This window comes from Styela clava, chromosome 5 (genome assembly GCF_964204865.1).
Source record: "Styela clava chromosome 5, kaStyClav1.hap1.2, whole genome shotgun sequence".
Taxonomy (NCBI): Eukaryota; Metazoa; Chordata; class Ascidiacea; order Stolidobranchia; family Styelidae; genus Styela; species Styela clava.
This window is the reverse complement of record NC_135254.1, coordinates 21,520,643-21,541,770: the sequence shown is the minus strand read 5'-3', so window position 1 is coordinate 21,541,770 and position 21,128 is coordinate 21,520,643. Positions and strand designations below refer to the sequence as shown.

The 21,128-nt window shown below is 32.3% G+C and overlaps 1 protein-coding gene across 1 annotated transcript in view; it reads right to left on the bottom strand.

Annotated features, from left to right (window-relative positions):
* Positions 1-21,128, bottom strand: part of LOC120343965 (hemicentin-1-like) — a 67,915-nt gene that overhangs the window by 19,450 nt on the left and 27,337 nt on the right. Inside the window, exons 40-81 of the mRNA XM_039413016.2 lie at positions 20,834-21,004; positions 20,478-20,597; positions 20,206-20,402; positions 19,485-19,611; positions 19,026-19,177; positions 18,519-18,632; positions 18,119-18,231; positions 17,801-17,931; positions 17,247-17,437; positions 16,782-16,973; positions 16,285-16,474; positions 14,604-14,723; positions 14,167-14,325; positions 13,925-14,075; positions 13,666-13,802; positions 13,363-13,555; positions 13,118-13,274; positions 12,881-12,996; positions 12,457-12,646; positions 12,133-12,279; positions 11,664-11,843; positions 11,091-11,218; positions 10,421-10,626; positions 9,930-10,022; positions 9,375-9,571; positions 8,737-8,862; positions 8,444-8,599; positions 7,963-8,044; positions 7,708-7,823; positions 6,550-6,721; positions 5,856-6,052; positions 5,070-5,276; positions 4,753-4,840; positions 4,344-4,477; positions 3,795-3,969; positions 3,169-3,322; positions 2,839-2,960; positions 2,629-2,761; positions 1,975-2,078; positions 1,680-1,903; positions 1,192-1,329; positions 202-352 (exon numbers count right to left, since the gene is read on the bottom strand). Coding sequence (XP_039268950.2) covers positions 202-352; positions 1,192-1,329; positions 1,680-1,903; positions 1,975-2,078; positions 2,629-2,761; positions 2,839-2,960; positions 3,169-3,322; positions 3,795-3,969; positions 4,344-4,477; positions 4,753-4,840; positions 5,070-5,276; positions 5,856-6,052; positions 6,550-6,721; positions 7,708-7,823; positions 7,963-8,044; positions 8,444-8,599; positions 8,737-8,862; positions 9,375-9,571; positions 9,930-10,022; positions 10,421-10,626; positions 11,091-11,218; positions 11,664-11,843; positions 12,133-12,279; positions 12,457-12,646; positions 12,881-12,996; positions 13,118-13,274; positions 13,363-13,555; positions 13,666-13,802; positions 13,925-14,075; positions 14,167-14,325; positions 14,604-14,723; positions 16,285-16,474; positions 16,782-16,973; positions 17,247-17,437; positions 17,801-17,931; positions 18,119-18,231; positions 18,519-18,632; positions 19,026-19,177; positions 19,485-19,611; positions 20,206-20,402; positions 20,478-20,597; positions 20,834-21,004 — 6,351 coding nt within the window. The remainder of the gene's footprint in view (positions 1-201; positions 353-1,191; positions 1,330-1,679; positions 1,904-1,974; positions 2,079-2,628; positions 2,762-2,838; positions 2,961-3,168; positions 3,323-3,794; positions 3,970-4,343; positions 4,478-4,752; positions 4,841-5,069; positions 5,277-5,855; positions 6,053-6,549; positions 6,722-7,707; positions 7,824-7,962; positions 8,045-8,443; positions 8,600-8,736; positions 8,863-9,374; positions 9,572-9,929; positions 10,023-10,420; positions 10,627-11,090; positions 11,219-11,663; positions 11,844-12,132; positions 12,280-12,456; positions 12,647-12,880; positions 12,997-13,117; positions 13,275-13,362; positions 13,556-13,665; positions 13,803-13,924; positions 14,076-14,166; positions 14,326-14,603; positions 14,724-16,284; positions 16,475-16,781; positions 16,974-17,246; positions 17,438-17,800; positions 17,932-18,118; positions 18,232-18,518; positions 18,633-19,025; positions 19,178-19,484; positions 19,612-20,205; positions 20,403-20,477; positions 20,598-20,833; positions 21,005-21,128) is intronic.

Sequence of the window (21,128 nt, the reverse complement as noted above, 5' to 3'; positions counted from 1 at the left end):
ACAAATTTGCTCACAAATCAAGTGTTTATGACTTTATAATTTAGAATAATTTATTTTCAAGTACTAACTTTTTTTTATATTTTATTTTATAAATCATTCACGTAAGACACTGATCATGTCACAAAGAAGAAATTGAATTAAACAGAGTGTTTTAATAAAAAGATGAAAATATATAAATATAAAAGCAAATTTTATTGATACCTGCATCACCAGGTAAAACAATGGGGATGAGAAGAGATCCATCATCTTGCTTTACATAATGAGAATCATCTTCCAGCAATTCATAGCCATCTTTGGACCAACCAACAGCAGGTTTTGGTTTTCCAGTTGTTGATATAGGGAAGGTAAATGGCTAAAAAACAACCATCAAATTACACGTAACACGTATTTAAATTTATTATGTCATAACAAATATACTTGCTATCATTAATGTTTATATATGAATAGCTTAATATTCCAAAATTCTGCTCTCAATTTTGACACTAAATAATTTGACATAAATCTTGGTTTTAGTGCAAAAAAAGTTCTTCAGTACAAATACAAATACAACATTAAAATTTTAGTAACCTACTATGCAAATGGTAAATAAATTCTTTTATTTTTTTATGTGGTATCTCAAATTGAAGGCTTGGATACTGTAGTTAATGATAAAAAATATTAACTTTGTTTCATATTTTAACATTAAATATACTACGAGTGTGCAATAAAGCTCTATTGAAAAAATAAAAAGAGCAGTGCTCAATTATATGGCTTGGTGTTGTGGTGCATTGTGCAAAACACTGAGAATATGCTCGCCACCGCACCTCTGATTACCCTGTAAGGGTTTGCGGGTTCGAATCCTGTGGGGGATAATTATGTGTCAGAGTATTGCTGTACTCCTCACCTCTGGTGGTTCACTAACCACTGGTTGGTAACGGCTTTCTCCAAAATCAATTCCATGCTAACGAACCCTGACATGGACTGGTAACCAGACGAGAAGCCATAGTGATAAAACAATCTGAACCACTGAAAATTCCAAAGCAATTGATCCAAAAGTTGAACAGAAAAGCGATGTTTTCACCAAAACGGGTAAAATACTAACAACAACAACAGCATGATGATAAAACCATAGGTCCACATTGTGTCCAATAAGGATTATTGTCTGTTACATAGCATTAGGTATTTTATATTTCGCATGAACTACGTGATCACCTGTCCTGCAATAGCAACCATGTTTGGCTTTAGATCAGTAAGAATCTTTGGCAGAACGTGAACATCCAGCTTAACTTTTCCAAATGCTGTTCCAGCAACGTTTTGTGCAACGCATGTATACTTTGCACTATCAGAAACCTGAAAATATATGTTAAGGAAAATACTACATATTTTAGAATATGATTTTTTGTATAATATAAATCAATGACACATATTTTTTAATGATAATTGAAATAAAACATTATCCCAATTATGCAAGAAATATATACTAAGCAAAGTCAGATCATTGTAAAAATTGTTACACATAGAATTCATACCATCAGTCGATTAAACTCACGATTTTCGTATGCAGGGTTCATAACTGATTAACACTATACAAGAACTTAAGGCTCTAATTCCATCATATCCTTAAGTCAAGCAAACACTTATTTATTGAATTCATGTCATATTATGTAATTTGTGTTTATCAAACTATCTTAAATTTCGACCTGAACATTAGAAATCCTCAATCCATTATTCGAATCCATTTCATGTCTTTCATCCATTTCAATGATTTGCGTTCCTCTTCTCCAATTAACAACAGGTTCTGGTGTTCCTGTCGCTTCACAGGAAAGTGTCGTTGTAGTTCCTTCCAGAGCTGTCACTGATTGTGTGGGATTTGCTATCACAGGGGCAGTTTGGACTTTGACCTCTGCATCGTAAGTAGCTTGACCTGTAAACATATATGCAGTTTCGGTAATCCTTTGTCTACAACAATTGTAATAAATGTTATTGAATACATACCTGCTGGATTTTCTGCAGTACATGTATAAGTCGCTTCATGTAGTGTTCCGACTGATGGAATATCTAATGAATTGTCTCGAGGATTCATGTAGACACCAATAAGTCTAGATAGACAAGACATTACAATGATTTGTACAGAGAATGTTCTACCCAGTTGCAACTCTTAACTGGATAATCAAATTGATATTTCTATACAGGTTCACCTCAAAATATGTTTTTCTTCAACAGACATAAAAATGATAGTCAGACATACTACATTTCATATTTGCAAGCTCGGCGGTGTGGCGCATCGTGCTAAGCATTAGGAATAAGCTCGCCACCGGACCTTTGATTACCCTGCATGAGTTTGCAGGTTGGAATCCCATGCGGGGTTAATTATGTGCAAAAGGATTACTGGACTCCCCGCCACCGTTGGGTGGTTCGCGTAATCGCTGGTCGGTTACATCTTCCTCCACCATCAAGTCCATGCATCTGGAAAATAAATTATCAGCTGACTTGGACTGGTAACCAGACAAGAGGCTGTGGTTCGTCATATTATTAAACCGTTCTTTCGGCTTTCCTCTCGCAGGATAAATATGTAAATCCAATCCTATTATTTTTTTCTATTGTTTTAGTAGACTAGAGGTAGGTTCACAAGAATAAATGTAAACATACTGATCTGCTGAAATTCCATCCCTGGTCCATGTAACAGATGGTTTAGGTATGCCAGATACATCACAGGGAATTCGTACACGAGTAAACGGTTGTACAATATATTTTGATATGGTGTTTGCAATACTTGGAGGAACTGAAAAAAGTTTTTATGTATGTTTCATAAAAAAAATTTTGAAATTAAAAGTTAAATCATATAAATATGATTTTTACCTTGGACAATCAGATTTATGTCACGGAAAATAGATCCAGCGTCATTCTCAACATTGCATGTATAGAGTCCCATATCTTGTACTGATGCAGCACTGATTTGAAGCGACCCAATTTCGAGTTGTCTAAAAATATTGAATATTTATAAAAAGAAAATAAATAAATCAATATCGTAATGTTTGCAAAAATGAATTCAATAAATATTATGCATCAAATACTAATTAAAAAATGATTGGAAAAAATCTCGGTAGGAAAACCCAAATACTACTGAATAATAAAAATCTTGATCAAAAGTCAAATAAAAAGCAAACTTTATAACATTTCCTTAATCACCTGTAACCTAGCTTTTGTGATGGGTAATATGGATGAGAATTTTTCAGCCATCTGACTAAAGGTTGTGGAGTTCCACTCACTTCACAAGGCAATGTTACTGGGGTATTGGCAAGTACTGTAATGTTTGTTGGACCTCGACCGATAGTTGGTGGTTCTGAATTGAAAACATTTTAGAACATGGATATGGAAGAATACTGCTGCATACTTGCACATTTGTATTTCTGCAATGTTACATTTAACAAAAGTAACAACATACAAAACTTTTTCAGACAATCAAATTTTTATTCAAGATTATATAAAATATTCTATATGTATTTCATATCCTATTTGTCCTTTCTCAGATTCAAATTAAATTTTCCTCTAATTGAATTGACATAAGATTCATATGTAACAGACATTTGTGGAGAAACCTCAAGGAAAATTTGCTGATTTATATTTATATAAACTATGATTTTGATTGATATTTCCCAAAGAGGAAGAATTAGTCCTTTGTACCAGGTAGATTGTTTACCATCTAACGGGGATCGCATGTTATGAAACCCAACATAATTTTCATAGGCCATGTATCGCAATTGATAATAAACAATTACTGAGAATAAAATATATCAATATAAGTGTCCTCTTGCCTTGAACAATGAGATTTATCTTTCTTTGGTCTGACCCAGCATTATTTGTAGCGAGACACATGTATTCTCCCTTATCATCTAATTGTAGATCAATGAGTTCTAATGAATCACCAACAAATCTGTATTTTTCAGCATCAGTAGATGATATCTCATGTGAGTCTTTCCACCATGAAACCTGATAAAATATAGGATCACAAATCTTTCAGGTTAAAAATAATTCTACAACTTGTGTTTTAGTATGATACCTTTGCATAATCGAAATAATAACATTCAAAGATGTCTTCGGATTAGAAGTCAATTCTTACATAAAAAGTGAGGCAATTGTTACAAATGAGATTCCAGCAAAAATAACAAAGAATGAAAATTGTATTGATATTCTACAATTTTCTACAATATTCAATGATTTAAATATGACAATGATTTATCTGGCAACACAGCAACAAAAGAGATATGTTGAGTATCAACCTCATGGATTGTTTCCATAAATCTATATTTATATACATGCAGATTCACCATTATTCAGGTTCTAAAATTTTATTTAATTAATACCTCTGGTTGTGGTACTCCATCAACAATGCACATCAACTTAATAGTTTCATGTACTAGAGTAATGACTTCCGATGGTCCTGGAGCAATGATCGGTTTTTTATAAACAGTCAGTCCCATGTTTCGAACAGATTTGCCTGTAGGTAAATTGGTTAAAAAATTATATAAATCCCAATTGGAGTGAATCGAACAAGAACAATTGTACAAAATTGTTCTTTTCAAAATATATGAAAATAATAAATATACTAATTTAATTGATGATTACTCATTTTCAGATCTAGGCAGCATTAAAACTTCAATGAGCTTTAATTCCCGATAAATAAATTATTAATACAATTTTAAACTTTAGTCTTTAAATATTCACATCAGACAGAATAGAAAACTTTATTATTAATATATTATAAATAAATACCAGCTTCATTGACAGCTTCACACATATACACAGCTGTATCTGTAACTTGTACATTTTTAAGCAAGAGAAGGTGACTGTAATGTCCAATCTAAAATGACAAAATATAAAATGAAAGTATATATGCTGCTTTCGAACAATAAATAAAAAGTACTAATTTTTTACTTCAATTTAATAAAATCCCTTATAATACACTTGTCTATCTCATTACAAAAGAAAGTCATCCTCAACTCGATATTTTATTAACTGAAGAAGCCTTAGGAATTTTAGTGAATATTTTTTAGATATTAGGAATGCAAAAGAACTGAATAAATACTTACTGGTCTGCCATTTTTGAGCCAATTAAATGTAGGAGGAGGAATTGCATCAGACTTGCATTCAAGTTTTACATCACTTCCAGTAACAGCTGTAATGTTGACTCCTTTACCAGAAGAACTAGGTGGCACAATAACATCAACTTCAAAATTTCTATTTGCTTCACCGGCATCAGATTTAGCAACACATGTATAGGTTCCAATATCATTCAACTGAAATGCAGAGTTTAATTTGAACAATTGACGTTGTTGAATGTGTATATGTGGGACAACTAAAGCTCGAAACAAACATTAAAGTGCTACAAAAATCTCACATTCAAAGGATTTGATGCAATATTGACACTGCCCACTGAGACCATCAACCAGTAAAATCAATTTCTTTGAGGATAAATACAAATTATAATGAAATTAGCATAAAAATTAGGATATTTCTTATCAAAAAATACAAATTCTTATAAATTCTTTATTGCTTAAATTTGTTCAGATTGATCCGTCCAGGAAACCATCAAACATTAAAGCAATTTTTGCTGTTTAGGAGGAGCAACTTTGCTGAACTCAACTCTTGCATGGGCAGAGGCTCGATTATTTCTCAAAATATGTGTTGAAATAATTTGATAGCACAGCGAAACTGGTTCTTATTATCTGTTTATGTATGAGTAAAACTGGGTTAAAGACTGGGTTTGTCAATCTATGAATAGCATATACTCCAAGAAGTATACGTTGCACCATATCAAGTAGCTACCTATAGAATTCTAAGCTTCCATACCCAATGTCCATTTCATTAATCATTACCTGAGCACTTTCTATATGAAGTTGTTGTCCATTATTTCTAATTCTGCTTACATCAAGCAAAGGCAATGGTCTCCCGTTTTTCAACCATATAACTTCTGGCATTGGAACACCACTGACTGGACAGTCAAGATCAAAACTGTTTCCTTCAATTACTCGCACAGTATCTGTACTTTTTGGTCCGATGATGCTTGGAGGAACTAATGATGATTATTTCAAGTTAAGATATACCGGTAATACTGAATTCCACTAACCAAAGTCATGAAATGTATGTGTGTTTCCATTCATCAGAAACATAGTTATGTATACGTTTTTCAGTACTCACAAATGCTATGTGGTAAGAGTTTGTGATTTTTTTGTATTAGAAAATAAAAATAAAGAATAGCTATCAAATCATAAAATGATTTTGATATTAAATGGTTGGTTATTTTACCACAAATATTTATATATATTTCCTTTTATATAAAGGCAAATATAAAGTGTATTATAATGTATACCATATAAATATATATATATATATATATAATTTAGTTGCACTTATATCTTCATTTTAGATTTCAGGTAGCGCCTTTACGTCAACAATGCAATGTTGTGCAGTGAAAATGAGAATCACAATTGCATATTTTTAACTATGTTAACTCAAAATTTCACTTTCAATTTCTGAAATTATTTTCATTTTATTACTCATTATTCTCACCTTGAACAGTGACATTAAATAATTTTTGAGCATTTCCAGATATTGATGATACAATGCATGAATATAAACCAGTGTCATCAACTCTTGATTCATCAATTGTAGCTGCTTGATTTTTGTTCAAATATCTAACTCTTTCAGTTATAAGAGGTTTGGACACTTCACCATCTGTGCTCTGTGAACAGAAAAAGTCAAGACTGTAAGAGAAAATATAAAAATACTGAAATGTTGTCAAGCAATAAAATTAACAATTGACAATAGATAATTATGATACAATAATGTAGGTGAAATAGAATAGTACTCAAACAACAAAAAACAACATTATTTTATCATAATTATTTTATTGAATCTCAGTCTCCGGAGGCCCCAATTGTCAGTCAGTCAGTCGGTCTGTTGTTTAGTTGTAGTGTCTAAACCAGGGATAGGCAATTATTTTTGTGAGTGGGCGTGTTACAGATAATATGCTGGGTTACTGGGCCGGAGGCTAAAATTCAATATGAAAAACTATGAATAAAAAAAACAGATTATTTTCAACAGCTGGGCTAAGGTTTATATGATAATAAAAAGCACAATGTAACAATCAGGGTCGTTATGTCGTTATCTTCATCGAGAAGTTCAACGAAAATTTATATCTATAAAAACTATAGTTGTAATTTGAGCAGACATAAGTGGGCCGGATGAAACGCTTCAGTGGGCCGGATTCGACCCTCAGGCCATAATTTGCCCACCTCTGGTCTAAACGGCTGGACTGATCTGGATGAAATTTCTCACATGGGTTATTATGACACCCTGGTAATGTGCGTTTTACCAAAAGACCCGATTGATGTTGCGTTTCCAAAGCAGCAGCGAAAATATGCACCGATTGTTGCATACTTTAGAACTAACCCACAATTTCCCCATTTTCTCACAAATCAAGTCGAAAATTAAAATCCTGAGATCAATTAAATAAACTATTAATTAAATTAAAATTCCAAAAGAAAATACTCCTTCGAAAAAGTCATCCTTCAACTCAATATTTTATAAACTGGGGAAGCCTTAGGAATTTTAGTGGATATTTTTTAGATATTAGGAACAGTATAACACCCAAAATACTTTGAAGCGACGTGAAAATATATCCAACGAATAAGAAAAAGGTTACCAAGCAAAAAAAATTATACAAACCACCGTCCAGGCTAGATCAGGTTCGGGTATACCATACACGGTGCAGTCCATGAACAATGGTTCTCCTTCTATCAGTGTTATATCCTCTGTATTAGGACTCTCAAATGCAGGTGGCACTGTATTCATAAAAATATTAGGTGAGTTTTAAAAAAGTACAGCTAAATGAAACAAAACTAGGTATAGTTGACACATATATGATATTTAAATTGTAACAATCAAGTTTTATACTATCTTAGCATAACCTTCAAATCATACCATATACATCAAGTCTAACGCGATCCATAACAGTTCCAGCTACATTCGTTGCAGTACATTTGTACACACCAGTATCTGATGTCTATAAAATACATTGGCAACATGAATCAAGAGAACAGCAAAATGAATATAAAATAGTTTTAATAAAAAGTATACAAGCAATAACATCAATTTAGACAAGCTTAATTTTTAATACTTGTCCTCCTTATTTTAAAACCTGTCTTCTATGCCAGACAAATTTTGGTAAATTATATTATTGACAGAATTTACACTTGCATTATTTCATTTTAATAACTACAAATTCAATACCATTTGGTAATAAATGATAAATTTGATAATACTAATGTAACACATTATGTATTTATATTTATTTACAATTATATTAGAACCATCAATAAAAACAATATACTGGCATGCATTTTCAATAGTGTGTGACATAGACAATTTCAAACTTGTAAAACTTATCAACATGTATCATTACCAAAGCTCTGTAAATTTCCAATCTCTTTCCATCTGCAAATGTTTTGATACGTTGACCCAATCGTATTGGAACATCATCATGTGTCCATGTTATCTCAGGAGGAGGTTGACCCCCCATCACATCACATTCGAGAATGGCATCAAATGTCTCATTAACCTTCAATGGAGAAGTTTGTGATTAGCGTTGAAGGCTTTACAATGATTTTTTCAACTTTACATGAAACTAAAACTACTTTGAGCACTACAAATACAAGATTTTCAATTAGTTCTATTCAGCATCCTACACAATATTACCTCAACATGATTAAATGTACTACGGAAACCAATTGAAGGCGGTATCAATACATTGATGTCAAAACTTCTGTCATCTTGTCCAATTCCATTTTTAGCAATGCATGTGTATCCACCAGCATCAGTCGTCTAAAAAATATACAGATTTTTCATGACTATTGAGATGATATTCCTAATTTCTATTGTAGTTTTTATATAAAGTTTACGGTACATAAAGCCACATTTCAAATGAATTTGGGAACAAATAAATATAAAAAATGCAGCTGACTTGACTTGTATAATCACCAAAAATACTGATAACAACAATCTATTAAAATCATTGAATTTGAGTGACACAAGAAAAGCTGATGGACTTGAGGCATTTTATACATGCATGTCCACAAATAAGATTACTTTATATTGTTGTCTATAAAATAAAAAGTACTTTTTAAATCATGGAATTTCTGGTCAACTCACAACTGACATCAAACAAAAATTGATATAGTTTTGTGAATGGGGGAACGCTTTTTAAATGTTTTTGAGAAATTGTTGATAGTAATAATAATGACAAGCAGAGATGAGCAGACACACAAAATTGTTATGTCAATATAACACCTGAATCAAAACATTCATTAAATCTCAACAATCTAACAACAATTTACCTTAACAGATGGTATGAGAAGCAATTGTCCAGATTCCAAAACTTGTGCCTGATCTTCAGTCACAAGTTCTCCTTCTTTGTACCAGTCTACAGTTGCAATAGGATTACCTGCAGCAACTATACATGCAAGAGAAACCTCCTCTCCTAATATTGCATCTATGTTGTCTGGCCCAAAGGATTTGTCAATTAAAGGTGGGACTAAATACAAAACAAGTAAAAGTACAGTTAAACCACAAATCAGTCAGATCTTACTCACCAACTGGTTAGAAACAGTTGTAATCATTTATACAGGTTGAGAAAACTTTGCAAACACAAGTTTATGTATTCATGTGAAAACAACAACTTACGCAGTCATATTCAACCTGAAGACACATAATACTGGTGCCAATGCAATTTTAGACATTCCCTATCCGTTAAGAAACGGTTTGCAGACTACAATCACAAATAATATGCCATGAAGGCTGAGAACTTTCAACATGTCAATCACGACAACCATAAAGTACAAGTTTAAAAAGTAGTTATAATCCATTTCATTTATATCATAAAAGTAGTATACCAAGTATATCAACATCGAAATCTTTGCTATCTTCTCCAGCCACATTCTTTGCAATGCAAGTATAGATACCCATATCTCTTTCAACTGATCGGTCTGAATGAAAAGCAAAAATAAGAAATGACAAATGAATTTTGAATTATGGAAAGAACACAAAACATGTGCATGTATGAAGAAACGAAAAATCTCTACTGCAATTGATGTTTGATGTTTCTCCAACCCTTGACCCCAGAAAAATACTTTCCATGCTTTACTACAATTATTTTTGCTAGTTGGCATGTGCGTCACGATTTTGTCCCAAAATTTCCAATTAGCTGCCATTGAGAAGTAAGTTTGAAAGCATGGTGTACGCGATGATAAGTATCGATTCAAAATACTGAAACTTACGCATCTACCCACACAATATGTTTCAATTTAAACTAGAACATCCTAAAAAATTCAATTCCTAGTAAGAAATATACAACAAACACAACAAAGCAGAAGTGAAAATATACCAATTCTTAGTGTATTCTGTCCATGCGTCACATGTACTCTTTCAGAAAATTCGACGGGCAAACCATTTTTCAGCCATATTATTTCTGGTGCTGGAGAACCTTGCACACTGCAGTCCATTGAGATTGTGCTATCAATAGGCTTTTTGATATTTTCAGTGTCTGGTCCTGATATAACTGGTGGTCTGTTTACTTTAAGATTGAATTTCCTATGATAAAGATGAAAATGAATCTCATGTCTGTTAAATGTAATTAACTGACACGTACCTCACTGCAAAAATTTTGTACTGCAGATGACAGAAAAAATGTAAGCGTCGCCTATTATTTAAAGCATTAGACTTAACTTTGTTAGCCTCACAGGTTACAAATCTCAAACTCAAAACCTATGACTGCCACCTCATCCAGAGTGTAATAAATTGGATAGGCAATGTAGAACCAGAAGCAGTCTTCAAAAATAATAACTAACTACATACCATTGTATATCAGTGGTTGTTTTTACATGGCCTAGTTCGGGGCAAAAGGCAGGAAAAAAAGTGACAGATGAAAATCGGAAATAATATTTTTACAATACTTTTAGTTTTTATAGCTTTCCCTTTTAACTCGTTTTAAAATAGCTCAAACACAGAACACTGACAATTTTTTAATTCAAAATAAATCGGTATGACCGTTTTACCTAGAAGTTGCACCAGCGTCGTTCAATAATTCACAAGAATAAAGAGCAGCATCTTCTGGCTCTGCATCAAATATTGTCAACAAAAATCCATTCTTTGATATTTTTATTCTCCTATCATGGCTTGCAGCCTGTGGGAATGACGAATATTCGAAATTCGAAAAATCTACTAAGATCATCTGAAGAGGGCTGACCTCGAGGGTGAAATGTTACAGAAATATATTTATATTAGTGTGGAGCAAGACTCTTAGATCACTCAGAAAAGTTATCCTCAATCTCCCCACAATATCCTTGCATATTATGCGTCTGGATTCACCGCGCAAAGGTATAGAAGAATGATAAGTTGTTGCTGCCACAGAAACCCTATCGATAGATCTAATAAAACATCAATATATATTGTATAATCAAATTGCACCTAGATTTTTAATGTAACAGAAGATAAAACTACAAAAGCTTTTTGAATATAAATAACTTAATGTTAAGTTATGTAATGTTAAAATGCTTGCTGTTATGAATACGATGACAAAAACTTTCTTTAAAATTTTAAACTCAACTATCTGTTTACTGGTAACTTACAAAATGAGATTCTGGCAACTCTTCACCATTTTTAATCCATGTAACAGAAGGTTTGGGGAAAGTGTTTGATTCACAGTTGAGAGTGATTTCTTTTCCTTGATTCACAACCAAATCTTTGTATTTTGCAGAGTCTGTGAGTCTTGGCGACATATAAACAGACACATTGAATGTTTTCGTTTCCTAAATAAAACAAAAATGAAATTCAAGAACCTTGATATATATCAGAGCACACAATTGTGCCACTCGGGTTAGAGTATAACACAAAAGAACCCAATCACATGTCTAAGATTTAATATGTATTGAGTTAAAATATATATAGAAGTGGAATACAAGCTTCAAATGATGATTTAAGGCAAAAACTTGTGTTGCATGTACTTGTTGAAATATGGAAAAAGATATAGAAATTAGAAAACTCACAGAGCACAAATATTAAAGAAATAAAACAGGCAAACGCAATAATATCTCTCACCATTCCTGCAACATTAGTTGCCGTGCAAACAAATAAACCATTATCTCGTTCATCAGCACTGTATATTCCCAGTCTTCGCGCGCCATGGAATTGTGAATATCTGTGGCCTCTTCTCACCAAATCACCATCTTTAAACCACTCATTTGTCTAAACACAGCAACTTATTATTCATTGAGATATTTAAATAAATTTACTTTATGACAGCTTGTTAAGCATATTCTTGTGGAAAAACTAATTTTTAGTATATAAATGTAGCTCAGTTAATTCTAACAAAACACTTAACTTACTATCAATCAAATCAAACAAAAATCTGAGAATGCTTACAGGATCAGGAATTCCACTTGAAAAGCAATCAAGTTCATAATATCTTCCCTCAAGCATAATATATTCTTCAAATTTTGGTCCAGAAATTGTTGGTGCAACTTGTACATTAAGTCTAAAATCTTTTCTGTCTCTTCCAGCTGTATTTCTTGCATGACAATCGTATCGGCCAGAGTCAATAAGCCTTGCACTCCTGCATATAGTGAGGTAAAAATTCAGAAAATAATTCAGGCAATATTCAAGATGATGGAATAATAAAAAGTCAAACTGCCTGTTTATCATTTAAACATTCAAACTGTTGATTTTGAACTTATGCTCTATGAAAATGGTTTCCGAGGATGATTTCTAATATACCTACCGTATATATTTTCATCTAACTCTATCATCTAAATCTAAATCATCATATGACTTTAATCACATAACTCACGCTATGCTGAGAATCTGTCCATTGTCGAATGTTTCAAAATTATCATCATTCAAATCAACTCTGATTCCATTTCTAAACCATGTAATTGTTGGTTGTGGATAGCCTTGCACTGTGCACTAAGAAAAAACAATAAAATTATAATTTCTCACAAGATGCATTCATTATATCACATAAAATATGCAATTTATTTAATATATTAAATAGAACAATAGTATATTGTAACTTGAAAATTATTACATTTAGATATGTTGGACGTTCTAATAAAACATCAACATCATTATCATTTTGTCCTTCGTTTATTGATGGTGGAGTCAAAATATTGATCTTTGTCAATTTTTCATCTGTTCCTGCCTTGTTTCTAGCTTTACACATGTATATTCCACGATCTTCAAGTCTAAAGTAAAAGTAAATTATACGTATTTAAAAAATACTAGAATTTATTAGCACTATTTTTCATGTTGTTTGAAAGAATTGAAGATTACCTTGCCGATTTAATGAACAGCACACGTCCATTTTGATCAACTTGAACATTTCTGTCTGTGTTTAAAGGTTGGCCATCTTTAAACCACTCAAGCCTGGGTTGTGGTTGAGCATCTATTTCACAAATTATGAAATGAGAAAACCCAAGGACAACGTCAATTTCATCTTGTTTGTCACTGGCAAACCTTGGCGGCTCTATAAAACAAACAAAAGGCTTCAGGCTTAAACTACACCCTAACTTTGTGACACTGCTTCCACATGCACAATGTAATAATAAAACGACAATTTGTAAGGTATAAACTTACCCAATGTCAAAACATTGTAAGCTTTGCTGTCTACGCCTTCCACATTCTTTGCTACACAAGTATATACACCATAATCATCCGATCGTGCTTGTGGTATTCTCAAGTACCGGCCTTCTGCAAGTATCTTTATGTGGTCACTGTTATGAACACAAATATTTCATGTTGCTTATTTTAAGATTATACAGAATAATCCTGACTGTGGATATCATAGTGCATAAAGGAGATACAGAATGTGAATTTCTATATTGAATAAAATCACCTTTCTATAATTTTGTTTGATCGCTTCCACCACTCAATCTGGGGCTCAGGAGTTCCTCTGATTACCTCACATTCCAAGTCTAATGTTTCCCCGACAACAACTTCAACTGTGGTTGAGAATGGATTTTCTGATCCTCTTATCTTTGGTGGAACTAATAAATAAAAGTAAAAGAATGAAATATGGATTTCAAAACTAGGTAATAAAAAAATTAAATGAGAATTGAACTTAATTTCACCACATACCATTTACTATAATATTCACATCAACCAGATCACGACCAGCTGGATTTTCAGCTACACATGAATAGGTAGCTCCATCATCTTCTTCAACACTCTGGAAGGTAAGAAATCTGTCTTGATCTATACCAGGAGTCAAACGCCTTGGAACATACGGCTCTCCATCTAAAAACAGACAATGTTGATCACTTTCATATAAAAATAAGCTTTGTGGAAGCAATATTTTATCTGAATGAATGTTGATCAATTTATTTGAAAAAAAAAACTTCCCAATAGAAATGTTTTACAGCTGAAATAAGTCGGATGGAAAGTAAATATGATAAAAACTACATTGGGGAAGACAAAATATATAGCCGCCGGAGTATGGCAATATCCAGTGTGTATTAAAATTCAGTTTGGATATCAAAACTTTTCTTTTTGCTTCTGTCCTATATGTTGTTTACCTTTCAGCCATCGTATTTTTGGTGCAGGAATGCCAGAAGCAGCACATTGTATCCTTATGTAAGATTTTTCCCGAACTATAACTTCCTCTCTCAAACCATCACGGTATATTTCAGGAGGGACTATGAAAGAAAAAAAATAGATTTATAGTTTTAGAACTTGCGAGTGGCCCCAAATTTTGCAAATAAAAGGGGATAAATTGTTAAATCCACCAGATGATGGCAGTGAATAATATCAGGTAAGACTGGTTTAGCTGGATATTTGGAGATAAAAACTACGTAACTACAACAATGAACAACAGATAAATGACCTTAGCATCTAGTTTCAATAAATTTAACAAATAATAATATATTAAATATTACTCAAGTACTATGTTCCGTAGCATAGCATATTGGTATAGCAAATATCACTAAATTATACTCAACCCTGTAAAACTCAAAGGATTGATCACAACTACACAACTATCCTATGAACAGTACTGGCACCAACATCAAGAAGACCATGTTTTTAAGGCAGAGTGGTCCAAGGTTGCACGGTTGGCGGGCCACAACAACTTTTGAGGATGTCTCGCGGGTCAGAGTCGGAGAAAACCCAAAAGCGATCAAAACACCGGGAGTTGACTCACTTTACATGCATTTAGAAATGTGAGATTACTAATCTAATCAGTTTTGTAAGAAACATATATAAAGCCTTTAGTTATTTTAAAACGACTCCCGAATAATAACGTAGTATTTTCGGTCCCTTTTCTCGCATTTGGCTTTGTATAAGTATAAGTATAAGTTTATTTTGACTCCAATAATCAGCAATAGACGATAAAATGATAGATAAAAACAAAAAATAAAAGTAACTGATTATAGAATCGGGGAAGCAAACAAAACCTCAAGTAAGATTTGAAGCGTACAAATTTTAGATGGAAAAGTATTGTTAAAGAACTAGTACGTGTTCGCTCACCCAAAAGTAAAAAAAAAAAACTAATGGTAGACCTGGTGCTAAAAACAACCAAGTCCGTCTAAGTTGGAACTCGGACCCAGTTAAAAAAAACTGGATTGTGTGGCACTAAGTCAGCCCTGTGGTTAGTCACTGCTGTCACATGACCAACGCTTGAAAATAGAGGAGTGTTTTTACTAAAATAAAGGCACAAAACGTCTCTCCATGTGAGAAGTTACTTGACATGAGCTTCAGGTACGAAGTTTAGATAAAAAGCGCGACCTATCCCATTGGCTTGGTCCTGTTTTCACTAGACAATAAATTCTCCTTGTACCGATTACAGGACGTCATTGCCATAACGGCCGTCACACGGTCTTGACGGTTATTGATACAACATTGATATTCCGTGGTTTTACCAAGGGATGAGTAAATTTATTTTTCCATAGTAAAAGGTAATTTTAAACAAAAAAATTAGATTAATCGATAGATTATATCATATTATCACATATAACACCAAACTTTAAATAATAAAAATAAAAGGTAATGTTTAATGAGTAAATGGTTATTGTGGGATATTTTTCAAAATCTTTATTTTCGAACTGATAACTCAGTTTTAGATAATTTTTTGCATTGCTACAGTTGCTACAACGTACAAAAATGATAAGACAAAACTTGCCAAATCACTAATTTGTATGTTATTAACAGTTGGTTCCAAACTTTAAATAAAATTACAATATATCAACAATAAACATTTACCAAAAATATTGACATCATATTCTTTAGTATCAAACCCAGCTTCATTAGTTGCTCTGCATTTATACTTTCCTTCATCGAAAACCTGTGCATTAAATAAAGTCAACAGTCTCCCCCCATTTTGAATTTCATAACTTCCTGTCTGTGCTGAACCATCTTCGTGGAAAAATATTGGGTAGAAATCTTTCAACCACTGCAAAAAGATAAGGCATAAATAGGACAATGGTCAAATTTACAGTCCACTAAACTGAATAAGGAAAAAAGGAAAAATAGCATTTCGTGATTATTGAAAACTTTATGCAAACAGTTTTTATTTTACCACTGAGAAGTATTACAATTCATTTAATCAGGTGATTACTTGCCATATATGATTATTTCAAATGAAATAAAACAAAGGCATTACTATCTTTCAAATGAACTTCAATCATTTGCAAACAAAAAAAATTTTGTTTCTAATTCTATTTATATTTAATTACTAGATAATACAAATTGAAACAAACTTCAATAGTAGGTTCAGGAAATCCAGAAACGTCACATTCTAATGTTACAGATTCAGATCGTGTGACATTGTATGTGTCAATAGTATCACTGTCAGTGATAACAGGTATGGTATAGACGTCCAAAATTATGTTCCGGTCATCTGAACCTGCCGCATTTGTGGCTCTGCATGTGTATTGACCAGCTTTTTCTCGCTGCAAAACAATTGAAAATGTTTACATTAGATTAACACTCAGTAAAGAAATGAGTAATGGTTATCATAAACCTCATGGTTTGCATGTTGGACCTAAGCACTTTAAGCATTAACACCATCTCATCGAGGGTATAAAGATGAAAGATTACCAAAAAACAATGTACCAGTACTTATAGGTTTTCATTTGTTAAAAGCCCTATTCAGACTTTGACCTATTCATGAGAGTTTCATAGCAAAAATATCTTGCTTTAATGGAAATAGATGCAGAATATACCTGAACATTGAAAAGCATCAGTCGTTTTCCTTGAGGTGATGGCCTTGCTAAACTAGAAGGTATTATGGGTTCTCCTTCAAATAACCACTGAATTTGAACAGCAGAATTAGATACTGCATTGCAAGTTAAATTTATGTTATGACCTTCTTTAACCCACTTTCGATTAGGTCCATCTTCAATAGCTGGTGGTACTGAAATTGGAACACAATAATTGATCAAAGTTTGTTATTTTGAACTTGATAAATAGAATATATTATCAATTAAATCTGTAGATTATTGATCTATAAAAGCTTTTTCGTAAATAAGCCAATTGTGATTTGATATTTCATGAAACCATAATAAGAACATATGGATAATCGAAACCTTTTGCTAGTTTTAAATAAAACCTTTATAAAATGAAAGATTCCATACATAACAAGCAGTGAATATAAATATAAATTTACATTTGTGTTATAGCATGGCTGCAATCTAAATGAACTGATTCAAAGAGGGCTCTCAGTGATACCAAAGATCTCTATCTTACTTAGCATCTGTACACAAAAGTACATAGTTACCTCGCACATTTACTGTATAAGCTTTGGTATCATAGGCTTCAACATTCGAGGCATTGCAAACATATCTTCCTGCATCTGCTTCATGTGAATTCTTTACAATTAAATATCTTCTATTCTCTCTCATTTTTGTTCTTTACATCAAAAAATAAGAAACAATTCATTATAAACAATCCAATAATCCAATTAAATAATATCTTTATCTCACTGCATATAGTTCATCAACTTAAAAGTGCTATTCATATTTCTTGTTCAATACAAAACATTCCTAAATTCCACACAAATTCCATGTTTGGTGTTATGAAATTTCCACCTACTAACCTCGAGTCTGTGTGAACTTCATGACCATCTTTAAACCAAGTTATTTCTGGTCTTGGAGTTCCAGATACCAAGCATTCCAAAGTAAAAGTATCACCTTTGTTAACATCATGCATCTGTAGAGAGAAAAATAAAGATTCATTTTTCAATATAATATAATTATAATGTAGACATATTCCAGTTAAAATAATGACCATGGATATAATCGAAAGGAAGCAGACAACATTGTGAATTCAACATGGTTAACAAACCCCTAATGGAAATTGTGACTGTTAGATTTAATTTAAATACATACAAAAGGTTTACAAACAGGTTTTGTCAGAAGAAGCAGACGTTTGGCTGGATATAGTTGAATAAAGATAATGATGGCAAACAATTGAAAATATTTCATTAGATAACATACCTCATGCGGATCTCCAAGTATTCTTGATGATTCATGGATAGTTACATCAAAAGATTTTACTGCTCTTCCTGCAACATTGATTCCATGACATTCAAACTGTCCAGTATCACTAAGCTAAAAAACAAAGAATACCAAATAACGAAAAATACAAGAACGCTGCAAAGTGAGCAAACGCGTCTCAAAAAATCTTGTTTAATCTTGATTAGTGTTTTACAGAACATAACATTTAACATATTGCTGTAATCTAAAACAATTTTCATCAGCATTTCACAGATAATTAACAATGCTACTCTTAAAATTTGTAATGCGAAAGTCTTGCAGCACATTTTATTGGATCAATTTTTGTAACATTATGTATAACCAGAGATAGATATTTTCAGGCAAGCTTTTACAAGCTCTACTAACATCGCTATTAATCAACTATACTACTCAAATAAACAAAAATTCAAATCAAGTATAAATGTGAAATCATTAAATAAAACAAATGGTGAACATTTAAATTTATACCTCAGCTGCAAAAATACGCAAAATCTTTGATCCAGATAATAGAGTCATTTCGGATTCGTCAATAACTAAAGGTTGTCCATTCTTAGTCCATGATAAAGTAGGTGCAGGTACACCACGGATATCACAAACCATATCAATTCTATCACCAACCACTAACAAATGAATTGAATTGAATTAATAATGTTAATTATCGTGGAAAGATTAATCACAATGTCCAAAATATGATGTTGATTTTAAAAATGACAAATAAGAGTAAAATAATTCATCAAGTTAAAGATAGTTGCTACTCATTATACTAGTCTTCAATATCCAGGTTTGTAGATAAGAATAGTAACCCAAATAAAAATTTTCTGTTCTTATTTAATTAATTTAGGTATATTTTAGTTAATCCCTAAATGACTAAACCTAGGTTTATTTGTTTATCTTCATACATAATTTGCTCAAAGAAAACAAAATTACATTTCGTTATGTCATCGACTGTAGGTCCAAAAACTTTGGGTTTTGAATGAACGTTCAATCTGAAGTTTTTCTCAGTTATTCCAGCAACATTTTCTGCTTCACATTTGTATAGTCCAGCATCAGAAATCTGCCAAACCCAGTAATAAAGTTTTGGAAACTTATGACATTATTAAACTTACATTATTATAATTTCAAGTATAGAAATTATACCAAGGTTGATTTTAGTGACCAGCATGGAGGTCAATACACGTACATCGGATAATAGCTATCCCAAATATAACACTGGTGAGAATTGAACAGGATTGTAATTTTAATCCCAGGGAAATGATGAGATGAAACTTGAATTGGTTTAGGCATATGACAAAGCATTCTTGATCGGTTACGGTTCAGGCTTGTTATGAGATCAGTGAATCCTTCAATTGCTTGTATAGGCTTGATTGACTAAAAAAGCTGTAGCCAATCAACTGGTATGTAAAACAGCAAGACGTCAAGCAAATTCTCTCCTATCTTCTAACTTTTCGGAACCTCAAAACAACTGTGAGTCTGCCCTATTCCAAATGCTTGTTACCATGCAGTTTGTCATTGATGCTAAAGGTTACTCATCATGAAGAGGAATAAAATTCTAACAACCTTTGAAAGTATCAGTCTATGTGTGTACTTTATTTATTAAAGTAATAGTATGCAACATCATATCAAATTGAATTTAAATAAATTTTGTTACTTGAGCCTTTTTTATTGGTAAAATTCTGTAATCTTCCAAGCTATCCAACACTTCTCTTGGTAATATAACTGGCTGTCCATCTTTATACCATCTGATTGTTGGTTTGGGAAAAGCTTCGACATCACAAAATAATTCTGCATCATTGTTTTCAAGAACAGTGATATTGAAAATGCCATCACCACCATGTGTTGGTGGCACTGGAATTCATTAGATAGAAATGTTATTATTAAGCATCTTGGCAAAACCGATGCATTTGAAGTGTAACAACTTACAATAAACATCTAGATCAAAGTCTTTAGAATCTTGTCCAGCATCATTTGTTGCTATGCATGTATACCTTCCTTTGTCATCATCTTGTGCATCATTTACAGTCAGTATGTAGGTTCCAATACCTTATCATGAATGACGACAATTATTTTAATATCAAGTCATTTATAAAAATTATCAAGATATTTTTGCCGATTTACTGTATTGAAATTTCTATTACAAATCATTGCTGGTTCCTGAAAATAAAACTTTATTATATTCACACCAGCAATCTTCTAATCAGTAATTGTGACCGAGTGCCTATTTCCCTTTCATCCAAATGTAGGCTACCCTTAAATTTGAATTTGTTAATACAACACACCTATTTTTTCTGTTCCATATTTGTCATTAAGATCATATGATATAGGATTTCCATCTTTTGTCCAAGTAATTTCTGGTCTCGGAACTCCACTAACTTTGCAGGTAAATGATACATCATTATCCAATATCACATTTTTGTTTTCCCTTTCATTTCCATCAATGTAAGGTTTCACTGAAAACACAAGATAAGCTAATTTAAAATTGGCGAATTTGTTTGTGAATCAGGTATTAAACAATTTCATAATGTGTAAATGACAAGCAAATACACTAAAATAAATTAAACTGAGATATTGGCA